General features: G+C 43.1%; 1 protein-coding gene across 1 annotated transcript in view; it reads left to right on the top strand.

Moving 5' to 3' along the window:
- Nucleotides 1-15,113, top strand: part of LOC123756878 (alpha-amylase) — a gene marked incomplete at its 5' end in the record, with an annotated part of 75,560 nt that overhangs the window by 43,249 nt on the left and 17,198 nt on the right. Inside the window, 1 exon segment of the mRNA XM_069331989.1 lies at nt 7,601-7,832. Coding sequence (XP_069188090.1) covers nt 7,601-7,832 — 232 coding nt within the window.

The following is a 15,113-nucleotide window of genomic DNA, read 5'->3' as shown; positions in this document are numbered from 1 at the left end:
AACAAGCTGTGGCGTCTGTAGGCGACGATCAACAAGCTGTGGCGTCTGTTGGCGAAAATCAACAAGCTGTGGCGTCTGTAGGCGACGATCAACAAGCTGCGGTGTCTGTAGGCGACGATCAACAAGCAGTGGCGTCTGTTGGCGACGATCAGCAAGCTGTTACTTCTGTAGGCGACGATCAACACGCTGTGGCGTCTGTAGGCGACGATCAGCAAGCTGCGGTGTCTGTAGGCGACGATCAACAAGCTGTGGCGTCTGTAGGCGACGATCAGCAAGCTGTGGCGTCTGTTGGCGAAAATCAACAAGCTGTGGCGTCTGTAGGCGACGATCAGCAAGCTGTGGCGTCTGTAGGCGACGATCAACAAGCTGTGGCGTCTGTTGGCGAAAATCAACAAGCTGTGGCGTCTGTAGGCGACGATCAACACGCTGTGGCGTCTGTAGGCGACGATCAACACGCTGTGGCGTCTGTAGGTGACGATCAACACGCTGTGGCGTCTGTAGGCGACGATCAACACGCTGTGGCGTCTGTAGGCGACGATCAACAAGCTGTGGCGTCTGTAGGCGACGATCAACAAGCTGTGGTGTCTGTAGGCGACGATCAACAAGCTGTGGTGTCTGTAGGCGACGATCAACAAGCTGTGGCGTCTGTAGGCGACGATCAGCAAGCTGTGGCGTCTGTAGGCGACGATCAACAAGCTGTGGCGTCTGTAGGCGACGATCAACAAGCTGTGGCGTCTGTTGGCGAAAATCAACAAGCTGTGGTGTCTGTAGGCGACGATCAACACGCTGTGGCGTCTGTAGGCGACGATCGACACGCTGTGGCGTCTGTAGGCGACGATCAACAAGCTGTGGTGTCTGTAGGCGACGATCAACAAGCTGTGGCGTCTGTAGGCGACGATCAGCAAGCTGTGGCGTCTGTAGGCGACGATCAACAAGCTGTGGCGTCTGTTGGCGACGATCAACACGCTGTGGCGGCTGTTGGCGACGATCAACACGCTGTGGCGTCTGTAGGCGACGATCAACAAGCTGTGGTGTCTGTAGGCGACGATCAACAAGCTGTGGCGTCTGTTGGCGACGATCAACACGCTGTGGCGTCTGTAGGCGACGATCAACAAGCTGTTACTTCTGTAGGCGACGATCAACAAGCTGTGGCGTCTGTAGGCGACGATCAACAAGCTGTGGCGTCTGTTGGCGACGATCAACCAGCTGTGGAGTCTGTAGGCGACGATCAACAAGCTGTGGCGTCTGCAGGCAACGAGTAACAAGCTGTGGCGTCTGTAGGCGACGATCAACAAGCTGTGGCGTCTGTTGGCGACGATCAACAAGCTGTGGCGTCTGTTGGCGACGATCAACAAGCTGTGGTGTCTGTAGGCGACGATCAACAAGCTGTGGCGTCTGTAGGCGACGATAAACACGCTGTGGCGTCTGTACGAGACAATCAACAAGCTGTGGCGTCTGTAGGCGACGATAAACAAGCTGTGGCGTCTGTAGGCAACGATCAACCAGCTGTGGCGTCTGTAGGCGACCATAAACAAGCTGTGGCATCTGTAGACGACGACCAACAAGCTGTGGCGTCTGTTGGCGACGATCAACAAGCTGTGGTGTCTGTAGACGACAATCAACAAGCTGTGGCGACTATGGGCGACGATCAACAAGCTGTGGCGTCTGTAGGCGACGATCAACAAGCTGTGGTGTCTGTAGGCGACGATCAACCAGCTGTGGCGTTTATAGGCGACGATCAACAAGCTGTGGCGTCTGTAGGCGACGATCAACAAGCTGTGGCGTCTGTTGGCGACGATCAACAAGCTGTGGCGTCTGTAGGCGACAGTCAATAAGCTGTGGCGTCTGATAGTGACGATCAGCAAGCTGTGGCGTCTGTAGGCGACGATCAACAAGCTGTGGTGTATTTAGGCGACAATTAACAAGCTGTGGCGTCTGTAGCCGACGATCAAGAAGCTGTGGCGTCTGTAGGCGACCATCAACACGCTGTGGCGTCTGTAGGCGACGGTCATCAAGCTGTGTCGTCTGTAGGTAACGATCAACAAGCTGTGGCGTCTGTAGGCAACGATCAACAAGCTGTGGCGTCTGTAGGCAACGATCAACCAGCTGTGGCGTCTGTAGGCGACCATAAACAAGCTGTGGCATCTGTAGACGACGACCAACAAGCTGTGGCGTCTGTTGGCGACGATCAACAAGCTGTGGTGTCTGTAGACGACAATCAACAAGCTGTGGCGACTATGGGCGACGATCAACAAGCTGTGGCGTCTGTAGGCGACGATCAACAAGCTGTGGTGTCTGTAGGCGACGATCAACCAGCTGTGGCGTTTATAGGCGACGATCAACAAGCTGTGGCGTCTGTAGGCGACGATCAACAAGCTGTGGCGTCTGTTGGCGACGATCAACAAGCTGTGGCGTCTGTAGGCGACAGTCAATAAGCTGTGGCGTCTGATAGTGACGATCAGCAAGCTGTGGCGTCTGTAGGCGACGATCAACAAGCTGTGGTGTATTTAGGCGACAATTAACAAGCTGTGGCGTCTGTAGCCGACGATCAAGAAGCTGTGGCGTCTGTAGGCGACCATCAACACGCTGTGGCGTCTGTAGGCGACGGTCATCAAGCTGTGTCGTCTGTAGGTAACGATCAACAAGCTGTGGCGTCTGTAGGCAACGATCAACAAGCTGTGGCGTCTGTAGGCGACGATCAACAAGCTGTGGCGTCTGAAGGCGACGATCAACAAGCTAAGGCGTCTGTAGGCAACGATCAACAAGCTGTGGCGTCTGTAGGCGACGATCAACAAGCTAAGGCGTCTGTAGGCAACGATCAACAAGCTGTGGCGTCTGTAGGCAACGATCAACAAGCTGTGGCGTCTGTAGGCGACGATCAACAAGCTGTGGCGTTTATAGGCGACGATCAACAAGCTGTGGCGTCTGTAGGCGACGATCAACAAGCTGTGGCGTCTGTAGACGACGATCAACAAGCTGTGGCGTCTGTAGACGACGACCAACAAGCTGTGGCGTCTGTAGACGACGACCAACAAGCTGTGGCGTCTATAGGCGACGATCAAAATGTTGTGGCGTCTGTAGGCGACGCTCAACAAGCTGTGGTTTCAGTAGACGACAATCAACAAGCTGTTGCGTCTGGAGGCAACGATCAGCAAGTTGTGTACAGACTCCAAAAGTTGTGGAGTCTGTAGGCGACGATCAACAAGCTGTGACGTCTGGAGGCGACGCTCAACAAGCTGTGGTGTCTGTAGACGACAATCAACAAGCTGTTGAGTCTGGAGGCAACGATCAGCAAGTTGTGTACAGACTCCACAAGTTGTGGAGTCTGTAGGCGACGATCCACTTTGCGTAATAGTGGCTTTAGGAATTGTATGTACTAGCTCTATCTATAAATCCATCAATGTTTGATCTCACCTGTCGGTCGGAGCCGGTCGGCCGAGCGGGGAGCCTGTCGGCCGAGCGGACAGCACACTGGACTTGTGATCCTGTGGTCCCGGGTTCGAGCGCTTCTTCCTGGGGGTGGAGGCCTGGTCGAGGACCTGGCCGCAGGAACACTAAAGCCCCGAAATCATCTCAAGATACCCTCAAGAAGATAACCACCTCTTATGTATGTACTTTACCTGAATTTGATTTGATTTGATTTGATTTGATCAACAAGCTGTGGCGTCCGTAGGCGACCATAAAAATGCTTTGGCGCCTGTAGGTGACCGTAAACAGGCTGTGGCGTCTGTAGGTGACCGTAAACAGGCTGTGGCGTCTGTAGGTGACCGTAAACAGGCTGTGGCGTCTGTAGGCGACGATCAACAAGCTGTGGCGTCTATTGGCGAGGGTTAACAAGCTATGGCGACTGTGGGCAACGGTCAACACTCTGTGGCGTCAGTCTGTGACGATTAACAGGTTGGGATTGTATTGGCGATGATTAGCAGGCTGTGGCGTCTGTCGGCGACGATCAACAAGTTGTAAAGTCTGAAGACGACGATCAACAGGTTGGGCGTGTGTTGGCGATGATTAACAAGCTGTGACTTCTGGAGGCGATGATTAACAAGCTGTGACTTCTGGAGGCGACGATCAACAAGCTGTGAAGAATATTTAGGCGACGATCAACAAGCTGTGTCGTATGTAGACGAATATCAACAATCTGTTGCGTCTGTTTGCGACGATCAACAAGCTGTGGCGTCTGTTTGCGACGATCAACAAGCTGTGGCGTCTGTTTGCGACGATCAACAAGCTGTGGCGTCTGTAGGCGACGATCAACAATCTGTGGCGTCTGTAGCCGACCATCAACAGGCTGTGTCGTCTGTAGGCAACGATCAAGAAACTATGGCGTCTGTAGGCGACGATCAACACGCTGTGGCGTCTGTAGGCGACAATCAACAAGCTGTGGCGTCTGTAGGCGACGATCAAGAAGCTGTGGCGTCTGTATGCGACGATCGACAAGCTGTGGCGTCTGTAGGCGACGATTAAAAAGCTGTGGCGTCTGTAGGCGACTACAAAAGGTTGTAACCTCCACACAGCTCAATTTATCTACCAACGAATTACCCAGTAAAATCTACTTCATAAATGTATTTAAATTATATGGGTTAAATTATTTACATACTATTGATATTAAGGGTGATAATAAAGGTGCTCGCCCTTTAGTTGTTATGAGGTCTATGTCATAACCGAAACAGTATGTAAATAAATGGAACAGCTCTACTACTTATATACTGAAACGGAAAATGTTGGCTCTACAGGAACTGATGGTGTTGATCAGAGCTGCTCAACGTTACCAGAATAACTTGTAATAAAACAATGCTCGTGTTGACAATCTGTTCAGTCCCAAATTCCATATGGCAGTCCTTCTTCTCAAGCTGGCAAGGAACTTGTCCCCAAATTCGTGTTAATTGATTCCCAGATGTTTATTCTATTTATTTGGGTACTCATAATTTGATTTACTTTATTTATTTATTGTATCGTTTTCTAATACACTAACTCCTCAGATTAGAGTAGTTATGGGTAATTAGATTTTGATGCGAGATGATTTTGGAGACTTTTATAGAGAGAAATTGTCACGTACATATTCTTTTGGGGTTAATTAATTTAATTTAATTTATTATTTGATTAACACAAAAACAGCAGCAATTTTTACTGCATGTTGTGTTAAAGCTTTTATAGATGTGGAAAGTTTTCCCATTACAGGTGAGCTATGGGTATAACACACAGCTGCCCACAGGTGAGCTATGGTAACCCATCCTCCTGTTTAGATAGTAACTACTGTGACGATTGTCAATAGTCACGAAATCGTACATACTTGACTTTTAGATAGTAGTATACTGACTAGTAAGGAATTCTTTTAAAATATATTAAGCTAAAAATCAAACTTAAATATTCCTAGACCTAGTATAGCACACATATGTACTATATTAGGCCTCAGATATCGTGTATTAGGGTTAGGAAGGTTAGGTTACGTTAGTTTAGTTTGTCTAAGCAACACAAGTAAAAAAATAGTTTTCCGGTTTGTCCAACTCAATAGTTCAGCTTTCTACTTTCTAACTTCGTTGAACATCGGTATATATACTATGGTCATCATCGTTACTTTAAGTACTACCAAAACAAGAGGATGGGCTGGCTATGGGAAATAACAAACAACAACCCAAATGTGAGTTGTGGGTATAACACTGCCGCTCACAGATGAGCTATGAGTATAGCACTGTTACCCACAGGTGAGTTATGTGTATAACACTGTTACCCACAGGTGAGCAATGGGTATAATACTGTTACCCACAGGCGAGCTATGGGTATATAGCACTGCTACCTACAGGTGAGCTATGGGTATAACTCAGCTACCCAAAGGTAAGATATGGGTATAACACAGCTACCAACATGTTTGAAGGTAAAATGTATATGCACATATGTATAGAATAGGCAAAAACTAATAATATTCCTCAGGATTTCTTACTTCTGTTATGCCCAGCTTATATTAGACAGTTCAGCTTTGGTCTCCGTCTTCTAGAATGAACATAATTTCATTTCAACTAATGACATGAATAATCTTAGGAGTTAGAAACCTCCCTCATGAAGACAGTTAAGGAAACCTAAATAATAATTCGTTAAAAGGTGAAGAGTTTCGGGTGGCACGAGTCACTCGCATATTAGTGGACTGAAGGGAAAAATTAAGTGGATAGAGAAAAGGTTTAATATCTACTGAAAATAGAACTCGTAAGAATGGATATAAATTTGTTAAGTTCAGATTCAGGTCAGACCCAACCCAACCGTATTGGGTTGTGGATTTTTTAGGAAAATTAACAGTTAACATAATGAATGTGGGATCCCAGATTAGATAAATATATGGATGAGTTTGAATTGGTATAAATATAATCTGTCTCGCGAGCTCCAATTAGCCTTCTGGAGTTTCATTTTTGTTATTTTTTTTTTTTTGGGGGGGGGGGGGGCTAAAACAGAGCCTCGTAATAAGTAGCTATTAAATTGGCTGACCGGGAGACTGTAAGCATGACAGAAACTGAGAAGAGCAGGAATGGTTCAGGCATCTGTAAGAATAAGTCAATGTATGGGTGGTATGTCGAACTAGCAGGACACGAGAGCTAAACGAACGGTGTTATCCCCACACCATGCATTAGTTGCATTCACAATACAATTTGGGTCAATTATCAATTCGTGATATTGCATTTTATACTCAGTATATATCCAGTTTTCTGTTGATAGCAACTAACCTAAATAACCAATCACTAACTCTTGATATCATTCACGTGATGTACGTGATCCTGATCACGTATGATAAAGGTCACTACGATTGTCCAAGTTATATTTCGTTCTTTCCTATACTTGACAAGCAACTCTTCACAAGCAGGATTTTCTTCATGACTGCCTCTTGTATATTAAGACGTCCTGAGAAATCACAGTGCTTAACAGTCGGGTCAAGGTACCTATTATCAATTAAATAAATCCAGCACTTAAGCACTTATATTTGTCTTTCTTTCAGTACACGTTATGATTTTGTAAATAAAACATTCCACGAAGTTAGTCAATAATTCTCCAGCTATCCGACCTTGTTGTTACAGCTCTCTTCTCTGGCTTCATAAACGCTGACCAGCTCTGCTGCTCGTTACTTCTTTTGTCTAACTTTAGCCATGACCAGAGCTCACACTAGTCTTGGGAAGTCAAGACTGATGCATGTCTTTCACTAAATAGCTGACGATTCTAGAACAAACCTCTTGTAGTCACTGACTTCGCTCCACACTATGCACTTTAGGTTACAAAAGCATAAATCACATTTTACTCCCATCCAGTGGAAGTTGTTCATGCAACTCAAAAAAATCTGAGCTACAGTCAAGATAAGATATAAATTTTTAAATGTTCGTATATTCAATCAACCTCCACGCCCAGCAGTAAATGGTGACATGTAACTGAATTTGCATATCATGTTCAAGGAGCAAAAGTGCTTTGGAAAATATACAATTGACCATATAGAAAACATTTTTTACAATAAATAAACACGAAACTCCTTTTTATTCGTTACACTTTCAAATAAAGAGTGAACACGAGATAAAGGGACAGAGGAAGGAGAGGTTCACATTAATTATTGATATATTTGGTATCATAGGTTGCACCGAGAACGCCGAGACAGACGCCTGTGCCATCGACATCACTGTAAGCAGTCTGGGGAGCGAAGTCCACTACGCTAAGTACGACGCCTGGCGGGTGGGCGATACCAAGCTGGACTGGTATGGTGCACAGGCCAGCCAGGGCTCGTATCAAGGACAGACAGCCTTCGGCTCGCCACTCGCATGGACTACTAACGTCCCGGGCAATGCCGGGTACCAGGAGCTGAACACGTGAGCCAACTGATGTGTCTGTAATTCACTTTCCAAACTTCCATGGCAAGGTTGAGGCCAAACAGGGAAATTTCCTAAACATTATTTGCTTTATAAAATACTATTCCAATGTAGTTACGTTATCCTTGTAGAAAATTAATTATTTATTTGTTAGTAAGGGACATATCTTGAAGATGTTCATAGACTGCAAGGACTTGCTGAACATGTTTGGATGGCACAGGAACTTCCTAAGCATTTTTGGAAATTACAGGCATTTACTGAACATGTGTGGCAATCACAGGCACTTCCTTAAAATGTTTGGACACAGCAAATACTTCCTTAACGTGTTTGGATACCACAGGCAGTTTGTTACCATGTTTGGATACCACTGGCACTTTCTTAACATGTTTGAATACAACAGGCACTTCCTTAACGTATTTGGATACCACAGGCGCTTCCTTAACATGTTTGTATACAACAGGCACTTCCATAACGTGCTTGGATACCACAGGCGCTTCCTTAAAATGTTTGTATACAACAGGCACTTCCTTAACGTATTTGGATACCACAGGCAGTTTGTGTGGTATAATGAAGGAATGAACGAAAATGGTGTTTCTTCGTCCATTACTGAAGAAGGTGGCGCTTCAGGTGCCAGTGTATGTTTGGATACCACTGGCACTTTCTTAACACGTTTAGATGTCACAGGTGCTTTTAAGAACATAACAATGAAGGTAACTGCAGAAAGTCTATTGGCCCATACGAGGCAGCTCGTATTTATATCCATCCAATACGAGTCTTATATACGTCTAAACTACGCTTGAAACAATCATGGGATTCTACCTTAATTATGTTACGCGGTAATTGGTTCAAAAACCATGTTACCGAAACAGTATTTTCCCAGTTCTTTTCTAAATCTAAATTTTTCAAATTAATACCCATTGTTTCTTGTTCTGGCATGAGTTCATACTTTTATACCCTAGCTATTAATATCTATTAATATTAATATTGGGTAACAGTGTATCAAGAGCGTGTGACGAAAATGGTGTTTTTTCGTCCATTACTGAAGAAGGTGGCGCTTCATCGGTCATTACTGATGGTGATGCTTCGTCGGTCATTACTGATAGTAATGACATGCATGTTGCATCGAGACATGAAAGTCGGTATAGCATATGTAAGGAAGCTATAGGAGTCGAACCAGCGTCAGGGGTACATTATCAATGTGTCTCAGTACCTAACAGTGAAGTAATATTAGAGTCAGAAAGTAAAAGTTAAAACCGTGATTTTCACATTCCTATCAAGAATGTCAAGAAACTAGGTCAGGAGTATTATCACACGTAGAGCAACAGCGAGCACCAGTTTCCAGCTTCAAAATCGGCAGGTGCACTACACGATGACTATTACATGGAACAGTTGTGTACAGTACGCTACATGCAGTCTCCCTCTTCCGTTAATATTAATCTCTTACGACACAATGAAACGCAATTGTTCCAGGGATAACTTGCTTGCAATGCAACTTCATATCTTCTTACGAGTGCTTAAAATAGTTTGGGTGTATATAAATAAGAATTGCCTCGTATGTGCTAATAAATCTTCTGCAATGGCTTTAATGCTTATGTTCTTACGCCTTTTGCAGTTATATATATTCTTGTGATATATCTGGCTCTTGTTAGGCCCCAATTAAATTATGCAGTTCAGTTTTAATCAGTTCAGTTTTGTGTTTTGTGTGGTGATCGTTTATTTTATGTGCTTGTGTCCTTACGGCCTTTTGGTCGTTTGCATGTTTTTGTGCTTTTTGTTTTTCTTTATTTTCAGTTCCCTGTGTGGTTCTATTTTTTGTTATTAATGCCTTGTGTTTCTTGCCTTGGGTATGTGTCATGTATTGCTTTTGGCTTTGTTTATAGTTTATATTATGTACTTGTGTCCTTATGGCCTTTTGGTCGTTGGCATGGTTTTTGTGCCTTCTGCTTTTCTGTCTTTTCAGTTCCCTGTGTGGTTCTGTTTATTGTTATTATTGCCTTGTGTTTCTTGCCTCAGGTGTGTGTGTGTGTGTGATTATTTCTTTGTCCTGGAACTTGCTTTATTCTTTGTACATATTTTATGCTATTTATGTTCTTATGTGTAGTTTTTGGATTTCTTGTTCATTTGTTGTAACTTTTGTGTATATTTTCTTGTACATTTTTGTTATTGTATTTGTCATTTATTTGTTATTGTGTTGTTAGCGTAATATGTCCCATGCTGTTTGTGGGTTTCTTGGCATATCCTACTACCCATTTCATTATGTATGAGGTCAATATTTTTTTATTGGAGTTAAAATTAACGTAGTTATATGACCGAACCTAACCAACCCTACCTAACCTAACCTAACCTATCTTTATATTGATAGGTTAGGTTAATATGTCGTCCTAACCTGTTGGACGACATATTCGACCTCGAGACGCAAAAGAAGGTCACCACCAAAGACACCTTACAAGCAGAACTTATTGCGGAAGGAGGAAAGAATCGAGGCAATTACAGAAGCACCATACTGTCCCCCGAGCTCAAAGCGGCAGCTAAGAGCCTTCGTGAGAACAAGGAGATAGTCATCAGAAGAGGTGACAAGTCGCCAATATACGTCATTCTTAAAAAAGACGAATACCTGGCGAAAATGAACCTCATTCTCTCTGACCAAACTAAATTCCAAAGGGTAACGAAGGACACTACAGCCGAATTGAAGGCAAAGGTCAACAAATTGATCGAAACTGTGAACGCCAAGAAATCCAGACTCCACCTGCCAAAGATTATTGGGGAATATAAGCCTGGATACGCGTATGGAAATGTCAAGACACACAAGCCTGGAAACCCACTTCGGCCAATCATTAGCCAGATACCCACACCTACGTACAGACTAGCGAAGCGACTCCTTATGTCCCTTGCACCTTCAGCCTGAAGTCTCCAAAGGAATTTGTTGACTTACTGCGGGGAACACGGGCCACAGGGATAAGAGCCTCGCTGGACGTAGAATCACTGTTTACCAACGTACCTGTCGATAAAACAATCGGGATGATAGCGGACAGAGTGTATCGTGATCCGGCCTGTACTCCTCTTGACATACCAGAAAACATTCTAAGGAAACTACTCCAAGCTTGTACTAAAGAGGCACCCTTCTTGAGCCCGGATGGGCACATGTATAAGCAAGTAGATGGGGTCGCCATGGGTTCTCCCCTAGGTGTCCTGTTTGCAAACTTCTACATGGGCACCATCGAACAAAAGGTCTTAGTCAACATGAACTTGAAACCGGCCATATACTGCAGGTATGTTGACGACATTTTTACACATGTACCTGATGTCAGACATCTGCAGGAGCTGAAGGAGGAATTTGAGCGGAATTCTGTGTTGCGTTTCACTTACGACATGGAGAAGGATGGGAAGCTGCCCTTTCTAGATGTAACAGTCATGGAAAGGAACAGAGGTTTCCACACTGCAGTCTACACAAAGGAAACAAACATAGGAATGTGCCTTAATGCCAACAGTGACTGCCCAGACAGGTACAAGAGGAGTGTCGTTAACGCTTATGTCGACTGTGCTCTCAGCCACAGCTCAGGATGGAAGCAAGTCGATGAAGAGCTCTGTAGGGTAAGGCAGGTCCTAGTCAACAACGGCTTTTCCAATGGTTTCGTTGAAGACATGTAAAAAGGAAGGCGAAACGCCATGCAACCTCTGAAGAGACAACTAACACAATACCTGTACCCCCTATTAGACTATTTTACAGGAACTTCTTTTCCACAGCTCATAAAACGGAGAAAAGGGCCTTGAAAGATATTGTTAATAGAAACGTTATCCCTACAGACAAAAATCAGAAGATACAATTGACGATCTACTATAAAACCAAGAAAACGGCCAACCTACTCATGAGAAACTCTCCAGACACAAAGCAGAACGCTTTAAAAGAGACCAATGTCGTCTATGCCCTCAAATGCCCACTTGGAGACTGTAAGCCTCAAACAATTCAGTATATATGCAAGATAACAACATCTCTTTCCAGGCGATTAACGATGCATAAGCAACAGGGCTCCATTAAGGAACATATAATCTCTTCCCACAACCTGACCATCACCAGAGAAGTCTTAACAAAAAACACGGAAATCATCGATAGATAAAGCGATAGTAAGCGGCTTGATATCTGCGAGGCACTACACATTAAGAAGTCGACACCAGCAATCAACAGCCAATTAATGCACAACAATATTCTACCCACTTCAAGACTTCACACCAATATAGAAGCATCAAGAAATATGGGCCAATAGGCCCTTTGCAGTTACTTCCATTCTTCCCTTTAACTTACAAAATATTATACCCATTGTTTCGTGTTCTGTCTTGTGCTGAAAGTTTGTTTTCACCTCATCCAAAACTGTTGTAACATATCACCTTACCCAAATGCAGGTATAAAATCAAAGCTGTTTAAACTCTGTTTAGTGTTTGCAAGTTATACTTGTGTGTGTAAACTAATGTCTTTTTAAATGTAATAAGTTATTACGAAACGCGTTCAAGTGTCGCGTCAGACTAGATATAAAAATGAGTTTTGGAGAATTGATTTTTCAATTACCATCAACAGTGAAAAGAAATATAAGAAATATTGAGAAAATTCGTGTTAGAATTATTAATCTTACTTTTTCGGTCATATTTAATAATAAATAAATAAATAAATAAATAAATATATATATATATATATATATATATATATATATATATATATATATATATAAATATATATATATACATATATATATAAATATATATATATACATATATATATATATACATATATATATATACATATATATATATATATATATATATATATATATATATATATATATATATGTCGTACCTAGTAGCCAGAACGCACTTTTTGGCCTATTATTCATGGCCCGATTTGCCTAATAAGCCAAGTTTTCCTGAATTAATATATTTTCTCTAATTTTTTTCTTATGAAATGATAAATCTACCCTTTTCATTATGTATGAGGTCAATTTTTCTTTATTGGAGTTAAAATTAACGTAGATATATGACCGAACCTAACCAACCCTACCTAACCTAACCTAACCTATCTTTATAGGTTAGGTTAGGTTAGGTAGCCGAAAAAGTTAGGTTAGGTTAGGTTAGGTAGGTTAGGTAGTCGAAAACCTATTAATTCATGAAAACTTGGCTTATTAGGCAAATTGGGCCTTGCATAGTAGGCTGAGAAGTGCGTTCTGGCTACTAGGTACGACATATATATATATATATATATATATATATATATATATATATATATATATATATATATATATTATATGACCGAAAAAGTAAGATTAATAATTCTAACACGAATTTTCTCGATCTTTCGTACATTTCTTTTCACTGTTGGAGGTAATTCAAAAATCAATTCTCCAAAATTCATTTTTATTTCTAGTCTGACGCGATACGAGCGCGTTTCGTAAAACTTATTACATTTTCAAAGACTTTAGTTTACAAATACACAACTGAATAGAACTTACACATCTCCGATTTTGTTTATATCTACATTTGAGTGAGGTGGCATTAATAGGGTATTAATTTCATCAACACAAGACAGAACAAGAGGTGGCATTAATAGGGTATTAATTTCATCAACACAAGACAGAACACGAAACAATGGGTATTGAAATGGAAGTGATTGTAGAAAGCCTATTGGTCCATATTCCTTGATGCTTCTATATTGGAGCGGAGTCTTGAGGTGGGTAGAATATAGTTGTGCATTAATTGGCTGTTGATTGCTGGTGTTGACTTCTTAATGTGTAGTGCCTCGCAAACGCCAAGCCGCCTGCTATCGCTGTATCTATCGATGATTTCTGTGTTGTTTACTAGGATTTCTCTGGCGATGGTTTGGTTGTGGGAAGAGACAGTCTCTTCCCACAACCAAACCATTAGATCATTACGTTAGATTTGCTTGGGTTAAACTCTAACATCCATTTGTTCGACCATTCCTGCAGCTTGTCCAGGTCTTCTTGAAGCCTCAAGCTGTCCTCCTCTCTCTTAATCCTTCACATAATTTTGGCGTCGTCAGCAAACATTGAGAGGAATGAGTCTATACCCTCTGGGAGATCATTTACGTATATCAGAAACAGGATAGGTCCAAGCACAGAGCCCTGTGGGACTCCACTGGTGACTTTACGCCATTCTGAGGTCTCGCCCCTCACTATAACTCTCTGCTTCCTATTGCTTAGGTACTCCCTTATCCACTGGAGCGCCCTACCAGTTACTCCTGCCTGTTTCTCCAGCTTATGCATCAACCTTTTATGGGGTACTGTGTCAAAGGCTTTCCGACAGTCCAAAAAAATGCAGTCCGCCCATCCTTCTCTTTCTTGCTTAATCTTTGTCACCTGATCATAGAATCCTATCAAGCCTGTAAGGCAAGATTTACCCTCCCTGAACCCATGTTGATGGGTTGTCAAGAAATCCTTTCTCTCCAGATGTGTTACTAAGTTTTTTCTCACGATCTTCTCCATCACCTTGCATGGTATACAAGTTAAGGACACTGGCCTGTAGTTCAGTCCCTCTTGTCTGTCACCCTTTTTAAATATTGGTACTACATTAGCAGTTTTCCATACTTCTGGTAGGTCTCCCGTTTCCAGTGACCTACTATACACTATGGAGAGTGGCAAGCAAAGTGCTCCTACACACTCTTTCAATACCCATGGTGAGATTCCATCCGGCCCAACAGTTTTTCTCACATCCAGCTCCAATAGGTGCTTCTTGACCTCATCTCTTGTAATTTCGAACCTTTCCAAGGTCACCTGGTTTGCTGCCACCTCTCCTAGCGCCGTGACCTCTCCCTGTTCTATTGTAAAGACCTCCTGGAACCTTTTGTTGAGTTCTTCACACACCTCTTTGTCATTCTCTGTGTACCTGTCCTCGCCCACCCTAAGTTTCATCATCTGTTCCTTCACTGTTGTCTTCCTGATGTGACTGTGTAGTAGCTTTGGTTCGGTCTTGGCTTTATTAGCTATATCATTTTCATACCTTTTCTCAGCTGCTCTTTTCACACTAACATACTCGTTCCTGGTTCTCTGGTATCTCTCCCTACTTTCTGGTGTTCTGTTATTACGGAAGTTCCTCCATGACCTTTTGTTCAGCTCCTTTGCTTTCATACATTCCCTATTAAACCACGGATTCTTCCTTTGCTTCTCTGTTTTTTCCTGTTGGGCTGGGACAAACCTGCTTACAGCCTCCTGACATTTTTGGGTGACATAGTTCATCATGTCTTGTACGGACTTGGTTCCGAGTTCTGTGTCCCAATGTATA

The sequence above is a fragment of the Procambarus clarkii genome, chromosome 26 (assembly GCF_040958095.1).
Source record: "Procambarus clarkii isolate CNS0578487 chromosome 26, FALCON_Pclarkii_2.0, whole genome shotgun sequence".
Classification (NCBI taxonomy): domain Eukaryota; kingdom Metazoa; phylum Arthropoda; class Malacostraca; order Decapoda; family Cambaridae; genus Procambarus; species Procambarus clarkii.
Note: the sequence above shows the minus strand (reverse complement) of the source record. Positions and strands in the feature narration are given on the sequence as shown.